Genomic DNA, 21,869 nt, shown 5'->3' with positions numbered 1-21,869 from the left:
AAGGCTGTGTTGTGGCCATTCACAAAGATCTCTTGGAAATCCTCCCCTAGGACTCCAGGCTGTGAGAGTGGTTTTTTTAAGAAAGCAGGGTCTATCACTGAATTTTCCTTTTAATGGTTTTAGAGGACATGCAATGCTTTTGTTACCTGAGAGAAAAGGCATGTTTCAGATGAATTATTAACCAAAAAGAATTGACTGTGAGCAAGAAATCTTCCATTCACTCGGGAGAGAAATGCACACAGACAGCTGCCTGTGCCAGGCTATCTCTTACAGAAGTCAGCGGGGGAGCCGGGAGGGGGCACTTGCTCTCCGCTTACAGAGGTCACCGGGGAGCCGGGAGGGGCACCGGGCGTAATTTCTGCTGCTTCTCCCCCAACCACTAGAGGTTGATCCACCTCCCCCAAGTCAAGCTGCCTTCCAGGAGGGTTCTGGGAGAACTGGCCTCTATTTCTACCCCCACTGACCATGACTAGCAGCCCCTGCTGTCACTGATTATCTGTCTTCCTGCGCCAGGGACGCCCTCTCTGGACTGTGAGGGTCTGGACGGCAGAGGGCTGGGTCTTCGCCCAGAGGAGGTTGCTCATCTTGGCGCTGGGGCAGAAAAGGGACAGTGCTGCATTTACTACGTGGGCCCGGGAGGCTGACACCAATGCAGCATCTCCTGGGCTCCTCTGTTTCTTGGGTTTGGCTAATGGGAGGCACCTTCAGGAGACCTGGGAGCCTGGAGAACGAAAGGGTGGGGAGTTTTCTCCCCTGACCTGCTGTTTTGGGGCTGCATCTCCCGCAGTTCCAACCACAGGTCCTGCTGATTAGCCCTTCTTTCGAGTCTCCGGGCTCTCTAGGTTCCCCTTGTATTATTTCCGTTGTTCTAGGGGTGCTAAGAGCTCCCACCGCTTTTAGTCCTGAAATGCTTCACGAATTCCACCAATCGGTGGACCTGCCCACACCCCCTGGAGGAAAAGCCCCGCCCACACCCTAGGAGGAGGCCCCGCCCACACCCCTGGGAGGAAGCCCCGCCCACCCTCCGGGAAGGAGTCCCAGCCACACCCTGGAAGGGATCCACTGAGCCGTCTGGGGTGAGTTCTCCGCCTTTCCAGGCGGCTGACAGACCCGGAAACCAAGAGCCCAGAGCCGGCGGAAGGAGACGGGAGGCCCCTCCGGTTGCTCCGAGGGGCGGGGAGGGCCGCCGCTCCGCCGAAACAAGGCCACAGCTGGCCGAAACGCCACAGTGCGGCGTTTCTGATAGGTGCACAGCGTCAGCTTCTGATAGGTTCGCCCTGCCCTCCTGCCCTTGGAGCAGGTAGCCCATTTCTTCAGGAGAGTTTGGGGCAGAGAGAGAGAGAGGCAGAAGCGACGCTGTATCTTTTGGAAGAGCCTGAGCTTATTAAAAAGATGGTGCAGCCTTTCTCTGGGGGAAGGAGGGTCCTTGAGGGGACTAGTGCCCCGTTCTCTGGCAGTGCCCCAGGCGGCTCTTGCACACTGTTGCCCCAGAACCTTCAGTAGCTCCCTGTGTCTACTGAATCACGGGCCAACAGCTCCGCCTGGTGGGACGGACGCCTCCCCCGTCGGGCTCGGGGCTCCCTCCAGCCTCATCTGCCCGTCGCGGGGGCTTCCTGGTGCCTGGTGCTTTTGTTCGCACAGGTGCCTTTGCCTGGACCGCCTCCCCTGCTCTGCTTCTTAAAATCCTCCTCCCGCGGCAGCAGGCTCTCAGCTCAATGCTGTTACGTCCCCACCAGAGTTCACATGACTTCGGCCTTTCCTGCCTGGTCGCCAGGACACTCCCAGGCTGTTGGCCTGATGCAGCCCTTCACCCTGTGTGCCTGACCATATGCAATTTTTAAGACTTTTGACTTGATATTTTACTCTTTGTACTTTTGAATTATTAAAGTGAAATCACACAGAACAACTGACTAAAAGGGTAAAGTTAAACAACTTTGGTCTTATGATCGCTCAGAATAGATCCTCTAACTTCGGGCCTTAGGGAATTTTTTAAAAACTTCCTTAAAAACATATTAATAATCCCTATGGTCCGCTGGCGTTTGGCAACATTATTGTTTGTCTTTTGATTTTATCTTCCCTTAACATCCCCCAAGGCCAGGGAGGCCATCTTATTGGAGGAGGCTAAGAACTGGAAATCAAAGGACATAGCCAGAGCTACTGTATTGTAAGTGCAGGGGGTGTCACACCGTGGCCTACTCTGCTGTACTTAGGGCCCTGGACAAACCTCAAACCTCCTCAGGCCCCAACAATAACCATACTGAGCTGCACACTCCAACTCAAGTGAGATGGTAGTTAACAGAAATGACAGCGAGTGTTATTGAAAGATAATTTGCTGTTTGGATCATTCATGATCCTGCGGGAACACTCCTATTCATCCTTCAAAACCCAGCTGAGGTGGCACATTCACGGAAAACGTTCTCTGAGGCATCGCTACCTCTCCTCCCAAGAGAACCTCGCTCCCTACTCTGTCAGCCTTCTTCCTCTGTCTTTGACTATGGAAACAGTGAAAGTTGGTGCAGTACTTGGTGAGCACGTACTGTACGCCAGGCACTGCAGGGTATACGTATTATGCAGGCCATTCACAGAAGGCATCTCACCATTCCCCAGGGTGAGACCGTTATTCTCTACCCCCATTTTACCAATAGGGAAACTGAGGGCCAGAGAGCTGACTTCCTTCTGGTCACACAGCTTGAACTGGAGTCTGGATTTAGATTGGACTCCGAAACCCAGTTCCCACTCCAAACCAGCATGTCACCCCCTCCAGCCGCTCCATCACCCACCCTGCAAGGATCATTTCCATACTCCCAGGCCTGGAGAGAGCTCTTGACAGCAGGGCCTGCGACTTACGGATAGGGGAGCTTTATACTGCATCGAGCCTGACATACAATCGGTGCTCACCAAATGCTCGCTGAACCCCCTAAAATGACAGGGGCATAATATCTGAGATCAACTTTAAATACTTCAGCAAAGAAAAAGATATAAAGAAAAGGAAAGACAGCAAATATTAGCCAACTCTTGATAACTGTTGAATCAGGGTGAAGGTAGATGGGTGTTCATTGTACATTCTTTCTGCTTCTTAAACGCTTAACAATTTTTATTATTTAGCAAAAAACAAAAAAACAGAATGGGTGTGGGCAGAGGACCCCTGAGCCCAGCTGGGGTCCCCTCTGGGCTCAGAGCTGGGTGAGCACTCACCTCTTTATGGCTTTGTAGCAAATAATGACAAGCACAGTGAGGAACACCAGGGAGGCACAACATACCGCGATGACGATCACCAGCCCCGACCACCAGCTCTCCTCGGTGGGACACGAGGTAGCGTTGGGAGCTGAAAGAGACGGGAGCAGCCTGAGTGTCCCCTGGATGAGTGGGTCCCAGCCGGCATCAGAGGTGGACCGTTGTCGGTGACACCAAGGCTGGTCTCACCGCCATCCATCACCCAGATGAAGGCTCTCCAACCTGTCCTGCTGTCCCCACCCCCGCCCAGCGGCAGGTGACATCATGGTTGGCCTCCAGCCAGGCAACGTGCTCCGAGCTGGGGTTAAACACCGCACCCCGGGCCATCCATCCTCCCTTGGCATGAGCTAACTGACAGCAGGGTCGGGTTTAATTTCCCGTGAAAAATAACAGAATATCTCATTCTCTCAGTTGGGACATTAAACCTGCTTCCTCTGAAGGTGAGGGTGACGAGCAGGGCCCGCAGGGCACACTGGGTGGGGGAGAGAAAGGGAGGCCTGGCAACATCCGTTTCGTAAGCTAAGTTTTTGCAAGAGGCAGATTTTCTCCCTTCCTGGGTTTGGTCCGTGTGGTGGGTTTCCGCAGCTGTCTCAGCCTGCACAGGGTGGCCACAATGTGGAAAGCATATGACATGGGTGCTGCAGGGCACCCTTGTCGTTACTCAGTCCGTGGGGTCCTTGGGGTGAACCTGTCCTCCCCCTTGGCATGAGCTGTGTGGGTGGACCCACACACAGGTGTAGATGAGGCTTGCAACAGAGCCGGTTTACTCTGCTCTGAGAAAAGCAGAGACATCACACAGCCTTATCCCAGAGGCTCTGGAAGACCTAGACCCAACTGGAAAGAATTGCCTGGAATTGCAAAAGGAATGGAAGTGAGGGAAAGAGAGAGAGGAAAAGGGAGAGGGAGGGAGGGAAAGAGGCAGGGGGCTGGTAAGGGAGGACAGATGGACAGACAGACATACAGACATTACTAGTTTGGGGCAGTTCTTCAAGACGTGAATATATGCAAAAGAATCAAAACTATACCTCAGACTTAATAATAGGCACCTCGAAGGGTACAACAGTGACAGATTTCCCAAAGGAAAATGACAGGGAATAGTGACAGACTTCCCAAAGGATACCATGGGTGGCTTCATTATTAAATTACTATTATTGATGATGTTGTTATTGTTATAATCATCAAGGTGTAATTTACATATAATGAAATGCACCCATCTTTAAGTGTACCATCTGATCTGCTTTGGCAAATGCGTCCACCAGTGTAAGCCACACCTCTTATCACGACATAGAATATTTCCATCACCCCAGAAAGCTTCCGTGTGCCTCCTTCTAGTCAACCCCTACCCTGTTGGCAACCAGCAAAGCCCTGTTTTGCTTTCTAAAGTCACAGATTAGATTTGCTCGTTCTTGAAATTCACATAAATGGAATCATGCAGTGTGTATTTTTGTTTGCTTCCTTTGTATAGCAGTGGTTTTGTGATTCACCCACATCAGTTGCCTATTTCAGTAATTGCTTCCTTTCATAGCTGAGATGTATTCCATTGTATGTATACACTGCAATTTGTTTATCGTGTTCACCTGCTGATGGACACCTAGGCTGTTTCCAGGTTTTGACTTTTGTGAACAAAGCTCCTGTAAACATTTGCGAACATGGTATAGACATACTTTCTTGATATAGACATATGTTCCTATTTCTCTTGGATAAACAGCTAGGAGTGGGATTACTGGATCCTATGGTTTGTGTATGATTAACTTGGTAAGGAATTGCCATGCTGTTTTCCCCAAGTGCTTGTACTCTTGTATACTCCTGTTGGGAACAAGGAAAGATGGAGAGAAGGGAGTGGTTACAGGTTACCAAACTGTTATCAAATTGTGGCATTGTGGCATTTTTGCATCTGGATTAGGAGGTCCGGGAAGCCTTTATGTGCTTCCCAGGGAACAGGTGCTAGAGTCCCATTAACAGACGCAAGGTCCCCAGAGGTGGAGCTCAGATCCTTACAGAGACCAAGCAGATTCGGAAATGCATCCTAAGAAATGACAGGGATAAAGGTGTCACTGAGCCACGTGGCTGCTCTCAGCCCGGTGAAAGCAGGCCTTCAGAAACTCCCGCAGTGAGAAGACAGAGAATATAGAATTCAAAAGGGGAATAAACTCCAGAATAAGGGAGAGGCAATCCAAAAGGATTCTCATTTTTCCCCATGATGAACTTCTTCAGTGCTTCTTCTGTGAAATATCAAAAAACACAAAATCCTTCCCCCTCATTGTTGGTCTTGGGGTGCCTGTGGCTTCGCCGAGTCTCCCCAGGGTGACTGGGCACAGATATTCCTCACAACAGTGGTCGTTGCTGGAGACACGGGGTCCCGGCCCCAAATGGTTTGCATTTTTCACTGCCAAGGGAAGCAATTTTGTTTTCTGTCGATTCTACCCAGACCATGACACCTCTGGGCAAGTGTCCAGGGCCAAGCCCGCAGCCCACGGGAACGCTCACACCAGTGGCCCACAATTTACCCAGCACTCCCATGGCCAGGGCATTCATCTACCAGTGTGTGGTCTCAGCCGGGGGCAGCATCCCTCCTGGGGGCATTTGGAAATCCGGGGGTGGGGGCTGTCTTTGGTCGCCTAGCAGCTATGAATGTTAACAACAGTGACCCGGATATTCCCATACCAGGTAGAACTTGTCCCTCCAGAATGCCACCAGGGCCCCTGTTGAGAAATTCCATCAGCTTGAAACAGAAGAAAGGGTTGATTCTAAACTTCATTTGGAATTAGATGCTAAATTTCAGAGTGCCTCTCTTGATGTTCTTTTCTTTACATTCGCTGTTAATGAGGTGGGAATTTCCTTCTTGCTGACTTTTTTCAAACACACTTGATAATGAAAGCAGGGAGGTTTGTCCTAGAGGTCCTTCTGCAGAGGGTCCCCCTCTAATATTCAGCAGCGTACTACTCACCACTTGCATGTGAGGAAACTACCCCAAGCAAAAATACTACCAGATATGAAAAGAGGGAGCTTCTGTGAAACAGTCCAAGGCATATATATCTTGGATTTTGCCAAGAAAACAGCTATTGCGTTCAAAGAATGCATCCTTATTTATCCTTGCTTGACTCATTCTTTTTACATTAGAAAAGATCAGGGGATGTTGGAGTCTGAGGAGGCCTAGGAGGTGTCATTTCAGAAAAGAGAATCAATAGGGAGGCTCAGGATCAAGCAGCTTTCTCGGGGGCCAGGATTAGGACCCCAGGATCTTTAGGCTGCAGGCCAGGTCTGCCCCTGCCTGAACTTCCTTCTCACTGGGCGTGGCCAGTACTACTTTCCAGATGTGATAAGACCGTTTGCCCTGTGGGCAGACTGATGGCTCATATTCGAGAAGAAAGAATCATGAAGGTTCTCGCTCATTCATTCATTTGTTCATTCATCCACCAAACGTTTACTAATCACCCTGTGTGCCTGGCACCGTGCCAAGAGCTGGGAGTACAAAGATGAATTAGATGTAAACTGTGCCCTTCCCGGGTCTAACGCCAGCTGCCCAAGACCTGACCACCTTGCTCAAGGAGCCAGCAGGCTCCAAGAGGAGAGGAGACGCAGGAGGTGCTGATGTGCAAGGTGAAGGTCATTTGTGGCCGAGGAGAGGAAGCCACTTGGCGCCAAGGTTCAAGGGGAGGGTGATGCCTTGTGAGAGGCAGGTGGTCAGACGGAGGAGGAGGCTGAGGCCACCAGAGTGGGCTCAGTGAAGTCCCAGACACGAGGCTGCCGCAGAGCTGACTTCTCTGTCACTCCCCCTCGCTCCCCGCCAAGATTCTGCAAACACGACAGAAAGGCGGGAGCTGTCATGATATCTCAGGGGTCACGACACCCTCTCTCCTGGGACTCAGTGAGGCTTTGTCTGCTGTATTCATTAAACACTCTTGATGCCTGTAAAGATAATGAGACTGGCAACCAGAGAGTGATTTAGAACAACACGGACTCAGTTTTGCTGCCTTTTCAGTCAAGAAATGCATCGTTCAAAGCTTGTATTTGAGACTCCAGCTTCTGGCCAAGGTGGAGTAACAAGGCTCAGAGTTGGCACCACCACCGGCCCCTCCCAACATCTAAAAGATGTGCCAAATACACAAAACAATGGTTTCAAAGCAGTGGACATCAAGGCAACAAAAGGCAGCAAGAGCCGAGAAACAAAGGAGGTGGGAGTTCCCTGGAGGCCTAGTGATTGGGATTCCGGGCTTTCACTGCTGTGGCCTGGGTTCAGCCCCTGGTCGGGGGAACTGAGATCGCACAAGCTGTGCAGCACGCAGTCAAAAAACAAAACAAAACAAAAACAAAGAAGGTGAGCTGCACGGCTGCCCCAGCTTCCTGCCTGGAGACAGTTTCTAAATATCAGTCCTGGGAGGGAGATGCCGCCCAGGTCCAGCCCACTCAGAACATCAAGGAAACGGGGCTGAGGGTAAGCGAGACAGATGAGGCCTCTCCCCAAGGGAACTTGCAGAAAAGCAGAGGGGAGCCACAGCACGCAAGTTAACTCCACCCACAGATTACGGCAAGTGCTAGAAAAGAAACGGAGAAGAGGCCAAGATGCCCCCACCAGTGTCTGGAAAAGCAGCAGGTGGGGGCAGAGGGGTCACTTTGGATGTCCCCATCTGAACGGTATCCCGGGGGCTAAGCAGACCAAGGAGACTCCTTTTGGGGTGTGTGGACCTGCCTGAGGTCCGGGGTCACAGAGGAACCGCGTGAGGTCAGCTGCTCTCTGGGACAAGCGCCTTTCCTGTATCCCTCACTGGGGTATTTGTGTCTATCAAGTGGGACGACAGAGATGGTGTTCTCGAGGGTACCAGGAGTAGCACCGTCATTTGCGCGGCACCAACTCTGAGGCGCTCTTAGCCCCCCTTCTGCAGTGGGGACACACAGGCAGGGGCCTGCCAGGGTTGGAACCAGGCGTGCCTTGTGACAACACCCATGGCCAAGTCAGCGCAGATTTACCTTCGACCTGGGACCTGCCACTTCCATGTCTTCTTCAGAGCCCGCTGTGCACTGGAGATGTTTGACTGACAGGAGGGGAACTGAGCGGGGCGTGAATGAATCAAAGGAACAGCGAGTTGGGTGGAAACCACCTTAGTTTTGCAAGATATTTTTCAAGGATTGCTAGAAGGGAGTGAGAGCCATGTTCTTTGTTTTAACCTGACGTTTCCATTGTGAGATGGAGGCTGTGACTTATCCCTGGCTCGGCCTCTGGACCCGCATGTGGCCACCTGCCTCCGGAGGCCAGCCCCCCGCTCATGTGGCTCAGTGTTTCTTGAGCGCAGCCTGATTGCCAGGCCCTGCTGGTGACACCACGGGCATGCAGGAGCCTCTAGGGCGTCCTTAGACGTCTCTAACTTTCACAGTCCGGTGACTCATGCCCAGGCTACCCGAGTGGCTTGCCGACTGATGCCCAGGAGCTGACCTCGGTCACGGCCAGGTGAGGAGGTGTGACCTGCACAGAGAGCTGCCACTCTGCTTCCTGCCCCTCGCAGCTCAGCTCCCAGCCCACTGGGCGGATCACAGCCAGCGAGCGTGGGCTGCAGTGTCAAGGGTCCCCTGAGCTGCAGAGGCCGGTCTCCTTTGAGGGGCTGATGTCCGTAAACATGCTTCCCAAGCCACAGCGGACACACTCAGGCTTTGCTGGGGAAACTGAGGTCAGAAGCTGGCCCGGGCCTCACGACACTGCCAGGGACTCGTCACTCCTGGGTGTCAGGTGCTGCCCTGGGCTTTGGGAACAGATGCGAAGGGGGCCACACAGCCCCGACCCCAGGGACAGTCTCGGGGCACAGTTGGCCCTCAGGGTGGGTGGGCTCCGTTTCACTTCCACACCCTGCCGCCCACGTGGAGGGTCTTGAGGACTCTGTCCAGCACGTCTAGGAATCTTGCACACACTGCAAGTTGATGGAGTGTTTGAAGAGCCTTTAAGAGGACGTTTACTCTCGCCTTGCCTCTGCCTGCTCGCCTAAAACCCCTGTTGGTTTTTTGTGGCTCACGAGGACAGCAAGGGGTCCAGGAACTTTGCTAGTGCATTTGTGTGGTGGCAACAGCCGGCCCCCAGACCCTGCAGACAAAGGAGGACACGAGGCCGGGAGGAGGGGAGGGGCAGACCTGGGCTTCCCGGCCCCCAGCCCTGCTTTATGTGCTGCCCCCAAGGACTGTGAAGGACCTGGATTCTCCGAAGTTCCTTCACGGGCTGACAGCCCTTTCCCTTCACTGCCTCGGGGTCCCCAGCCCCAGAGAGGTGGGGCTGCTTGACACAGACCCCAAATCCAACGGCGACGGCCCCTCCCTCTCACGCCCCACACAGAGCCCATTGTCTCCGGGACACAAGGGGCCAACTCAGGCCGCTGCTCTCCATTCACGGGCACAGGCCTCCACCGGGAGGTCTGTGCCAGGGGCGTCCACCCCCCTGCCTGGGCCCGCTTGGGGTGAGGCGCTCACTCGTTTCCTACCGGCACGTTGCCAGCGTGTGTGGCCGGACTTTAAACCACAGGTACAAGCTCAGACCTTGATGCTTTACACACGCCCTGCAATCAGCCCCTACTTCTGGAGAGAAAGGAGAAGGCTCCTTTGAGTCGCGCCCGATGAAAACCGAGCGTCGGTACCTCAGCTTGGGGGCTCCTTCCACCCCTTCGTGGCCCCGGGGAATCTGGCTTTGGGTGCAGCACAGAGACCCCCCTTTTCCATAAGTCTTCCCCATTCCTCCCCCAGAGCCGAGGTTCCCACAGCAGGAAGCCCCGGGCTGCCGAGTAACAGCAGGCAGAAGGCGTGAATTCCCTGCTCCTGGGGGGCTCAGCAGTTTGCCTTTTCCAGAACCCAGGGCCCCTCCCTCTCCACCCTGCAGGTTGGACACTGCAGCCTGAATGGGGGTCCTTGGCCTCCAGCCCAGGGCGGCCGGGAAGGGGCAGTGTTCCGGGGAAGCAGTGCTGTGCCAGGCCCGCGCGGAGGGCCATCTGTCCTGCCCACTAGCCCTCCCGCAGTCCTACCGCTGGTCTCCGCTGCCTTCCACACCCAGCCCGGGAGCCCCCTTCCCGTTCCTGCCAGCCGGGCTCTGGGGGCTGTTGCGGCTGAGCATTCCCTGGCTTTCGTCTGCTGTAGATGGACTTCGTTGGTCTACGGAAGCGCGGGAGGCCTTGGCCAGCCTCTGGTGAGGGGCTCTGCCAGAAGACAGGCTTCAGTTGGCCACCAGGACTCCAGAGGGGCTGGAGCCACAAGGGCCAGCCGGGCTGGACACCTCACTGGGCTTCACAGGGAGGGCTGCCCAGGGCCCCTGGTCCTCCCCTCACTGCGCTACCAGTGGCCCCCCAAACATCCTCTCCGCCTCGGCTTCTTTTCCACCACTGCTACGTGTGTGCAGCATCTCTCAACTCCCCACCTTCTGTGCTGGAAGCATCCATCAGTGAGCTGCCCCCTTCCCGTCCTGCCCTCCTCCCAGGCTCAGGCCCCAGCCTGGGGGTCAGCACGCCCTCTGCTCCGCAGCTAGGCCACCGGCGGCCAGTGTAGCTGAGTGCCCGGACCTCCTCTCCACCTGCCTCCCCTGACTCCTGGGGAGCCCTGTCTGGTTATCGCTGTCACCAGGCCCCTCCTCCCTGGGGCATGTCCCCCAGTTCAGCACAGTGGCTCTTCAAAGGACCTGGAAGCATCTGGGGTTAAATTCCAGATTCCGACCCTGGGAAAATCATTTCATCTTTTAGATTTAATCTTTATTTAAATTCCACTGTAAACTGGGAGGAAACAACAGCACCTCCTCCATGGGGCTGGTGCAAGGATTAAACAAGATATGCAATCAGAGAGCTCGCAGCAGACACCCCTCAGCTGCCCCCACATCCTTCCCCTTCTCCCTCGCAGAACCCCAGGTCTCCTCCTGTGTCCCTGATCCCCTCTACAGGGCCCAGGCTCTGGGGAGGCGGGACAAGCCCAGGAGGTGGGTTTTCAGTGGTCTCAGCCCAGGCCTGGTTGTTCCAGCCCTCTGCCCCTAATTGGGTCAGAGGTGGGCACGTCGTGCAGTTCTGGCCAATGACACGAGGGGAACGGTCTGCTGGGCGCTTCCAGAACTGTCTCCTTGCTGTTAGAGGCATGGAAACAGGCAGGCCTCTTTCCCTGTGGACACTGCCATGCCCTTCTTTACCACCCAACAGAGCAGCTTTGGGGGCGCTGAGGGTGCCGGGGTGCAGGGTGGGTGGATTGCAGTGCGAAGTAGGGTGGCCTCCAGGGGCGACTTTTGAGCAAAGACTGGGATTTGGTAAGGGAGTTCATCCTGCAGGTACCTGAGGGTAGAGCCAAAGCAAAGGCCCTGAGGTCACTAAGGGCCTGGCATGTTGGCATGACGTGGGCAAGGGGAGGACAGGAGGAGATGAGATGGCTCAGGGTCTGGAGGCCATGAGAGAGGTTTGGGCCTTTACACTGAGAAATGAGGTGCCATTGAGGGGTCTGGAGAGAGGGGTGGTGAGGTGTGACTAACACGTTGGCTCAATCACTCTGTGTTTAGAGTAGACTATAGACCGTGTGTGTGTGTGTGTGTGTGTGTGTGTGTGTGTGTGTGTGTGTGGCGGGGGGGGGGGTGCCAGTGTGGGAAGCTGGGAGGATACTGCCGATATAGGCCAGGAGAGAGCTGACGGTGGCTCAGGTGGGGGTCAGCAGTGGAGGTGGTGGGAAAAGGTAGATTCTGAATATGTTTGGAAGGTAGGGTCCATGAAAGCTTGGATGTGCGTGTGAGAGATGGAGAAGAGGTAAGGATGACTTGAAGGGTTTGGGGCTGAGCAAGCAGAAGGATGGAGCTGCCATCAGGGATGGGGAAAGCTGGGGCAGGCCAGGCTTGCTGGGTGTGGAGGTCGGGAGTCAAGTCTGAAATTCCCATCACACACCCAAGGGAGATGGCAACCCAGCAGCGGGATCTAGATTCTGAGTTCAGCAGCAAGGGCTCTGCTGGAGGCACACATTTGGGAGCTATCAGCACCCAGTCCTGAGAGGAGATGAGCTCATCAAGTGAGGGTGTGTGGGCGGAGTGGAGAGGAGGCTCCAGGCCCGAGCCCTGGGGAGCTCCACGGGAAGAGGCCAAGGAACAGAGAAGGAGGCAGCAGAGGAGGCTGGGAGGAGAGGCCAGCAGGGACAGGGGCCAAGGCGATGTGGGGTCCTGTGGCCAAGTCAGAGCAGGACGTCGAGGAGGAGGGGGCAGTCCGCTGTGTCCGCTGCAGCTGACGGACAAACGCCACGAGGCTGAGAGCCAGCCGCTGAATGGAGCAACACGGCGGTCAGAGCTGACCACCACACAGGTGGTTTTGCGGGAGCGCTGGAGGAAGCTTGACCGGGGCCGTCTGGGGGGCGGTGTGGGGAGAGGAAATGGAGACATCAGGTATGCACAGCTTTTTGGTGGAGTTGTGCTGCAAAAGGGAACAGCAACATGGAGCCATAGCCGGGCCGAGCAGTGTAGCAAGAGAAGGATTCTAAGACGGGAGATGCAGCATGTGAGTGCTGGTGGGCGGGACCCAGGAGAGGGGGCGGCCCGTGCACGGGTGCAGGAGCTGTGCTGTGGAGGAAAGGTGGGGGGGGTGACAGGTGAGAGTCAGTGGAAGCTGCCTTCAGAGGGAGGCCAGGCCAGCGCCAGGGCTGAGAGCAGGATGGGGGAGGGGGTGGGCGTTCCGGGGGAGCAGAGAAGGTGATCTGGTTTTCTAGGAGGGCAGGTGGGTGACTGGTCTGGCTGGGGAAGGGAGGGGCTTGAAGCGCCAGTGATGTGAAGGCGAGTCCAGTTCCAGGTCGGCCATTTTGCCCAGCCGCCTTCAGCTGCCGGCAAGTGGGCAGCCGGGTTCGCCCAGCATGTATGGTGAGGTGGGTGCACCCGGGGACCAGAGGCAGAAACTGAGGCGCACAGCCTGGTCACGTGAAGACGCCCAACTCCACTTGGGTGGGTGGCGGAGCTGGGATTTGAACCCAGACATCTGGCCCCAGGGCCAACCCGAAACCGCTACACAGACAAAAACCAGGAGCAAGCAAATCCAGGGGAGCGATGCCGGGTGTGGAAAGGGAAGATCGATCGGTGTCACCTCGGGCTTTGGGGAAGCCTCTTTGAGGAAGTGACATTTTGGTTGAGCCCTATAGGGTTGGGGAGAGGGGCCAGCCCTATGGAAAGGTCCTGTCTGGGTTGGCCTAGGCTGCAAGGGAAAGAATGGGGAAGGGGCAGCTGGTGTCCCAAGCCTCTGCTTCCCCCGTGGTGATGGGACCACCCCGCTAAAGCCCTGGTGAGGGGCTCCAGGCCCTTCCATCCGTTAGTTCCAGTTGGTTCCCTGAGCTCCACGAGATGCTCACTCCTCTGATTGATTTATTTCTGCCAGGCGTCCCGGGCATGGAGCCCAGCGTGGTGGCAGTGTGGCCGCTTATCGTAAAGGATACGGTTCTCAGGATTGGCTCCTGGTGGGGGGCACGGAATTAAGAAAAAACCCAATACATTATTAATAATTGTCTCCATTGTTCCCGTGCCTAATTAGGAGAGGAAAATTATGATCGGATTGAAGTGTCTATGGTGGGGGCAGCCTTGGTGTTTTCTGATGCCAGGGAGAGGCCTGGGTGGAGGCCGGGCAGGAGCTGAGAACAGCAGGCCGCTGCCCGGGGCAATTAATTTTGCCTCTGATGGCGACTGCAGAACGTGTCTCCCCTTGTTCTTCACCCCAACAGCCCTCTTTGTGAGGCTCCTCAAGACCGGGACTTGTACTCAGCAGCACTGCTGTCTTTCAGGAGCTGCAGCCCACACTTTCTCTGTGCCCTGCCCCGGGGACCCTCCCCGGATCTGCCGAGCCTTCGGTTCCCATCCAGGGCTGCAGATGCACTGCTGCCTGGAAGGGCTACGTTCAGCCAGCTTAGAACAGTGCAGCTCTGTCCAGAAGTGAGGAGACGGTGCCGCAGGGGAAAGCTCTGGGGGACCACTTGAGCCTACCCTCATTGCCCCGACGCCTCATCATTCGAGGACAAATCCATTCACTCACTCAACCCCTATCTGCTAAGAGCCTACGACACGCCATGCACTGGGCTAGGTGCTGGGGAGAGGAAGGTTGGTGAAAACACACAGGGACGTTGCCCTTGTGGTAGAGTCTGCTGAAGAATGGACACTATGGGACTTCCCCGGTGGCGCATCGATTGGAGTCCGCCTGCCAATGCAGGGGACACGGGTTTGAGCCCTGGTCCAGGAGGATCCCGCATGCCGCGGAGCGACTAAGCCCGCGTGCCACAACTACTGAAGCCCGCGGGCCACAACTACTGAAGCCTGCGGGCCTAGAGCCCTTGCTCTGCAACAAGAGAGGCCACCGCAATGAGAAGCCCGTGCACTGCAACAAAGAGTAGTCCCCTCTCGCCGCAACTAGAGGAAGCCTGCATGCAGCAACGAAGACCCAATGCAGCCAAAAATAAATACATAAATAAATAAAAATTTTTTTAAAAAAAGGAATGGACACTAATTCACTAACCACCAGCTAAATGCACATTTGATTCCTGCCTCACCGGGATACTGGGCATGTGCCTTAGGTACAAAGAGCAGGAAACTACAGAACAAAAAATAAGAATTCCCCGAACACGAAGACCCAACATAGGTTGACGGAGCACGACGGGCTCATCTTCGTGAGAGGCTCATGACCTTAGGACAGGAACATGCTCCCCATGGGTTACGTTAAATGCCCAGCAGAGCCCCGGCACCTAGTTGATACTCAATACATGCTGGATAACTTGCTCCCTTTCCAGAGGGCACTCAGATGATGGGGTCTCGTGACTGCCCAGTCAGGTAGAATCTGCTCGGTCCCAGCAGCCGCCATTACTGTGAAGAGGGCTTCAGGAGCAACTCAGGCCAAGGGTCAACAAACGCGGGCCCACAGGCCAAATCTGGCCCACCACCTGCTTTTGTAAATAAAGTTTTATAGAAACACAGACACACGCCCATTTGTTTACATACCGTCGTGGCTGCTTTCTTGCTGCATCCGCAGAGTTGAGTAGCTGCAGCAGAGACTGTATGGCCTGCAAAGCCTAACTCTCTGGCCTTTTACAGAATGAGTGTGTCCACCCCTCCCTAACTTCCGGTGGTCTTCACCTGAGATTCTCAGACAAGCTTAGAAAATTGATCTGAGAGACCCCTGAAATTATACCGCATATTTGCATTTTACAAGTAAACCTTCCACTCCTTCCATGTTATATTTTAGAAAGTCCCTTTACTCCAAATGTCACACCAATGCCCTGGTGGGGAGGTGTCTAGGCATGGGACACAGGGCTCTGTTCTGTCTGGGAGTTTTAACAGTGACAGTCTTGACTTGGCCACACCCCACCTGCTAACTGGTCAGTTGCCGGGGGGACAACATTCCCTAGAAGGCTGGTGGGGGAGCATCTGCTGTGGTAAAATATGCTAGGCGTCATCCGGGGCCTATGGTACTGAAAGATCGTGGCCTGCCTTCTAAGGCCTCAAATAAATAAAATTACATCCCAACGAGATTCATGTGTGATTTCTATGTTCTGGAAGATTCCTTCCCAGAACCACCCTTTGCTAGTTCTCTGGACTGAGCCCAAGTTCTGTTTAAAAGGTCCCTGTTGGGTTAACCTAAGGATGATTTTTGTCCTGGATGCGACTACAAAGGGATAGTGACACAGCTGAAAAAGATCACTGCTGCTCAGTTGGTGTTTGTTAAAAAAGGAAGGAACCTGCAATGTCTGTAGCTTTGGGGCAAACCCATAGTATTAAGAAGAAAAGAAACCCATATGGATGGTCCATGGCTGTGCTCTGACAGAGCAGCCACTAGCCACATGTAACTACCTACATTTAATTAAATTAAGTTAAAAATTCAGTTCCTCACTTGTACTAGCCATAGTTTAAGTGCTCGGTAGCCACATGTAGCTAGTGGCTACCATACCGGGCAGCACAGATACAGATCATTTACATCGTTGCAGGAAGTCTACTTGCCGGCACTTGCAGGTGTCCAGGGTGATGAGAGGTGAGATGTCCTGCTTCGCTTTCCAAAAAGGCAGCCAAGAGTAGTTTCCATACCTCATGGAAAGCAAAATAAGATAGCCACACATAGGACGACCGTGCTCTTTTCAAAGCCCTTTTTTCGTCAGATTCTTTTATTTCGTTCTCATTTCTCCTCCCCCACGAAGAGGCCAAGGCAGGAACTATGAACATCATTTTATAGGTTAAGGAGACTGAGGGCTCCTGAGGACCAAAGAGGCAGAGTCACAGAGGAGTCAGAGCTCCCGGGCTGTAAGGCCTCCGCTGCCACCGCTGGGAGGTTCCAGGACGATGAGAGCAGTTGAGAGGCCCAACCAGGCAGCTCTCTGAGGGGCTGTAAGTGTGCTGGGGCGCAGCCTCACCCCCGCGCTCGGCGGCACCCTCAACAGCCACGTGGCTTGGCGAGTGGAACACGTGATCCAGAGTGGTCACTCTGTCTTTGAGATAACGAAGCAGAAGGCTGCCCCGTGGCTCTGCCGTCCGTGATGAGCAGCTGTGCGGTGGTTTCACTGCAGGGAAGTGGGGCCAGGCCCACGAGAACCCCACCGGCACACTCCCCGTGGACAACTTCCGTGGCGCTGGCCTGTCTGAAGGATGGGGCAGGCTGACCCTGGGCGGGAGGTCTCAACTTGGCAGCTGGCTCCTGCCTGGCAATTCTGTTCTCTTTCTGGACAAGCGGCTCATTCTCAAGATCAAGGCCACACAACCTGGTGGTGCTGCTTGGAAAGCCCTGGAACTTTTGAAAGTCACTTCATCGGTCTGGACTTCAAATGCCCGTATGCCAGGTGGGAATGGTGAGCTTGGCCTAGAGCTGGGTTCCTCAGCCTCGACACTGTTGACATTTGGGGCTGGATCGCCCTTTGCTGTGGGGACTGCCCTGTGCGCTGGCCACACTAGCTGCCGGCCTCTACCCGCTGGATGCCAGAAGCATCCCTCGACCAAATGTTCCCTGGGGGACAAAATCTCCCGGTTGAAAACCAGGGGACTGGAAGGTCTCCAGGGCTGTTCCCTGGCTCCACCACGTGGTGCAGAGATGGATGCTTCCAATGCGGGCACGTCCAAGAGTCCAGCCCCGACCCGCCTCCCAGAGCCCGGCACACCAGTCCCAGCCAACGGAAGGAGTTAGGCCTGATGGCCTCCCAGCCGGAACCCGAGATTCCAAGCCAACTGCCTCCACGATGACCCCCAGGTACTGAGAAGCTGCCCAGCGGAACTGCCGTAACAGCATCCAAGAAGAGGCGAGGGCATTATTTTCCAAAGCATCCATAATTCTCTCTGCCAAGGCAGGATACAATGTGCCCTTGCCACCCACAGTTCAGTTCATTCTAAATTGGAGAACAAGGAGCCCATTCGCTCTCAGGAGGGGCGGGGGGCAGGCCGACATCTCTTCCAGGAAACGGTAGCCTTTAGCCTTCTCTGATTGTTGGTGAGGGTGACCCGCTAGGCAGAACTTTGTCATTTTTCTTGGGGAGAAGACAACATTAGTGGTTCTTCTCAAAAGCCACTGGACACCGTCCCTTTCTTAACTGGAGAGATGACACCCCTCTCTTATCAAAGAGGACTCCCTTGAGAGTGGAAGGCACAGTGGAGCAGGGTGTCTCTGTCCCGCTCCGGGAAGAGCAGCTCAAAGTCCGGGTGCAGGAGGTCACAGTCCAGGATGCATTAAATCCCACAAGGTGAACTAGGAACAACCTGCCCATCATACAAAGGTGCTGTGATCGCCATCTACACAAAGTCACGGCCGCTATCACCTGCGTTCACACACGTCAGACCTCTAGACTGGGCCTGCCAGGCTGTTTCTGAGCCTTCACTAGTGTTTTGTGTTTGTTATCTATTGGCAGACAAGCAAATGCCTAAGGTTTCAGAAAATTTTATGGAGACTACTTTTTTCTTTTTTTTTTTGGTGGTACGTGGGCCTCTCACTACTGTGGCCTCTCCCATTGAGGAGCACAGGCTCCGGACGCGCAGGCTCAGCGGCCATGGCTCATGGGGCCAGCTGCTCTGCGGCATGTGGCATCTTCCCGGACCGGGGCACGAACCCGTGTCCCCTGCATCGGCAGGCGGACTCTCAACCACTGCGCCACCAGGGAAACCCTATGGAGACTACTTTTATGTCTGAAAAATATTTCAAGGAGCTTAATACAGCTACAATGATAATCACAGCCCCTCCTTTGCTAAGTGCTTTTAAAGCCACGTTGGGTGCATGTGTATCATCTGATTGAGGTCTCCTGATCCATCAGGAGACACGGGTGTCACTGTCCCCAATTACATACGCTCAGGAGAGGTCACCGGAGAAGCCAGGATTCCAGGACCATCTGATGTCAAAGTCCGTCTCCTTTCTACCACGTCCTATTGCCAACCAGGCAAAGACCACTGTTACTGGATTTTGGCGGCAGGGTGCCTTGGCCCGGCTGGAAGAACAGATTGGAACATTGCCGGGGGATGCCTTGACCTCAGACCCGTGGCTTCCATGGGGAGTGTCCCCAGCCATACTCCCAGCCTTCTCTAGTACTTTACTCACTCCTCGTAAGGGTGGAGGGCAGGACTTACTCAACCGAAGATCCGTGAGACATGCACAAGACCTGGGAACACAATCATGCCCCCTTGGACCCCAGGAGTGATGGGAAATAAAATTCTCAGCAAGGGAGAGACTGGGAGAAACTTTTTATATGACATTCAGGATAAATACTCCCCTCTTTAATTCCTTAGAGTCACAAGCTCCCTGGACACATTGTTCCAAAATCCAATGGCTGTTGAGCACGTCAAGAACACAGACACTGTCACCTGTTCTTTACTTTTCATGACAACTGGCCACACAGGTCACCACAATCAACTGTCCCATCATCTGCCTTTGACAGGGACATCGACGGGGCCTTGAAACAAGGGCTGCCTCATACAGACAGGGTGACACTTTAGGAACCAGCTGTGTCCACCTGCTTCAGAAAACCCAAGATACCACAAACGAATGCCATGGTAGCCACGGCCCTGCGCAGAGGCCGGCTCTGCCTCAGCCCCTTCACCTGAGAATGAGGTGGAGTCTCAAAAGCTCTTCTGATGCTGAGACTTCCTCAGTTCTAGGGAATCTGAACTGTAAAATACGATCAATAACATTGAAGGTTCCCAAGACATCCAGACGCTGGTCAGTGAAAGGAAATGGAGGCCTAAGGGTCTAGCCCAGGTACCCAGTTTCCTTCCCCAGAGGCTACTGGAACTGATTTCTTATGTGTCCCTTGCGACAGCAGGTCTATTGTATTTATATATATTCCAGGTGAGAACACCAAATTATGGACTGTATGTTTGTGTGCCTCCCAAACTCATGTGTTAGAATCCTAAGCCCCAAAGTGACAATGTTAAAAGTTGGGGCCTCTGAGAGGTGATTAGGTCATGAGGGTGGAGCCCTCATGAAGGGGATTAGTTCCCTTATAAAAGAAACTGTAGAAAGATCTGTCGCCCCTTCTGCCATGTGAAGGCAGAGCAAGAAGGCACCTTCTGTGAACCAGGAAAGGGGCTCTCACCAAACACCAAATCTACCAGCAACTTGATCTTGGACTTCCAGCCTCTGGAACTGTGACAATTAAATTTCTGTTGTTTACAAACCACCCAGTCTATTCCATTATAGTAGCCAGAACAGACTAAGACAGCATCCTATACATACACCAGGGATGCTATCAGATATAATATATATTTCACAATATAATTTGGCAATGCTTTCAGGTCAGTACGAACAGAGCTGCCTTTTTTAAAAAAAATTGCTGAATGGAGTGCCGAGGTGTGGATATGCCACGATTTATCTAGACAGTTCAGAAGAGGATGTTTTTCAAATGCATGACCTCAACTCTTTGTCATTTGCTGCCAAAATTAATTTGGTAGGAAACCCTGAGCTGTGGGGAAGTGGGTTTCTTTATGGTTGTGATTTGTCTCATTCGGTGTGAATATCCACGTGTTTCACTGCAGGAATGTTATTGGGTGCTGGACTGCCTGGAGGTGTTACTTAATCCACTGGTATATGATATATATTGACATATGATACCGCTTTTGTAAAATCTGAAGCATTCTGATTTCCAAAACACAGCCAGTCCCAAGTTTCAGATAGATATGGAGCCTCTCCAGTACTTCTGTTAGTCAGAGACGGTAAACCAGATGCCATGGGCTCCTGGGGCTTTGCCTCCTGTCCCAAATTCACCCTGAGGCCAACTCAGCATCTCCCGCGCCCAGCCCTGGGGGCCAACCCCCAGGCAGTAATGAGGAAAGAGCATTTACGGAAGACTCCCTAGAGAAGCATGAAGGGATCACCAAGCTTAGCAAATAACCAAGACTCACTCCAGTCCCTCCAGGGCCCCTTGCCCCCGCCCCCCCCCCCTCAGTCCTTCCAGCCTTCTTCTCTCTACTCTTCTCCCTTCCCGACCCCACACTGCCCCAAACTGCCCTCGTCACCTCAAGGACTCCACTCTGAGCCTTAGCTCACACCTCCATGCACTGTGAGGTGCCGATTTTTCAGAGAACACCGAAATCAGGATTTTTAAAATGTGAACTATCTTTGATGGTTACATATGGTTTCTTTCTCTTTTTAAACACTGGGTGTGGCCCGTGAGGCCAGGGCCCAGCAGTGTGGTATCTGATACGGCTGCCATTCCCATCCTTCTGGGGAACAATGACCCAGGTGATGGCCTCAGGAATGGATCAGCTTTAAAGATTTATTCCTCTGGGGCTTCCCTGGTGGCGCAGTGGTTGGGGGTCCGCCTGCTGATGCAGGGGACGCGGGTTCGTGCCCTGGTCCGGGAAGATCCCACATGCCGCGGGGTGGCTGGGCCCGTGAGCCGTGGCCGCTGGGCCTGTGCGTCCGGAGCCTGTGCTCCGCAACGGGAGGGGCCACAGCAGTGAGAGGCCCGTGTACCACAAAAAAAAAAAAAAAAAAAAAAAAAAAAAAAAAAAAAAAAAAAAGATTTATTCCTCTGGGAATAAAGGAAGGAAAGGAAGCTGTCATCTTGAAAAACAGAGAAAGCAAATGTAGCGTTCTTAGGGCGATGTATCCAGTCCCAGGGCTTCAGACACCAGCCAGGCGCCAGCCACTCCCATATTTACCGTTTTAGACCCAGCATCGTCCCCGAGCTCCTGACTCAGCATCTCCACTTAGGTGGTCCAGAGGCCAGCTTAGACTGTCCGTGTGCCAAACCCAACTCTTCACTTTTCACCCCTCAACCCCCTCCTTCTCCAATCATCCATTCACCCAGCTGCTCAATTCAGAAACTGGGGGGGTCTTTTCTGACATCCCCTCTCCCCTCACCGTTCCCTCCATTCAATGCAACAAAAGTCTCGTCATTTCTTCCTTCGAATTTGCCCTCCTGTCCCTTCCGCCCTCACCTGCCCTGTTGACAGCAGCCTCCTAACTGGTCTCTCCCTTCCCCCATCCACCCTCCACACAGCTGCCAGAATCTTCCCTGTAAATTGTAAATCCTTTGCCTAACTTTGCTCCCCGTTTTGGCCACGCAGGTTCAAACCCTTCTAGGGAAGAATCTAGAAACTTTCCGGGCAGTGACAGAACTGCCAGAGCCAGCACAGAGTGGGATAACTTCCAAGGGGAGGATGGATAAGTTGTGGGATGTGTGTTTAAGCAAGAAAGGAATTAGTGGTATTACTTAATGGCTGCACCTCG

At 53.9% G+C, this 21,869-nt stretch overlaps 1 protein-coding gene across 1 annotated transcript in view; it reads right to left on the bottom strand.

Moving 5' to 3' along the window:
• Positions 1 to 21,869, bottom strand: part of PRIMA1 (proline rich membrane anchor 1) — a 62,217-nt gene that overhangs the window by 13,183 nt on the left and 27,165 nt on the right. The window contains 1 exon segment of the mRNA XM_059056908.2: positions 3,196 to 3,325. Coding sequence (XP_058912891.1) covers positions 3,196 to 3,325 — 130 coding nt within the window.

This window comes from Kogia breviceps, chromosome 3 (assembly GCF_026419965.1).
Source record: "Kogia breviceps isolate mKogBre1 chromosome 3, mKogBre1 haplotype 1, whole genome shotgun sequence".
Classification (NCBI taxonomy): Eukaryota; Metazoa; Chordata; class Mammalia; order Artiodactyla; family Physeteridae; genus Kogia; species Kogia breviceps.
Note: the sequence above shows the minus strand (reverse complement) of the source record. Positions and strands in the feature narration are given on the sequence as shown.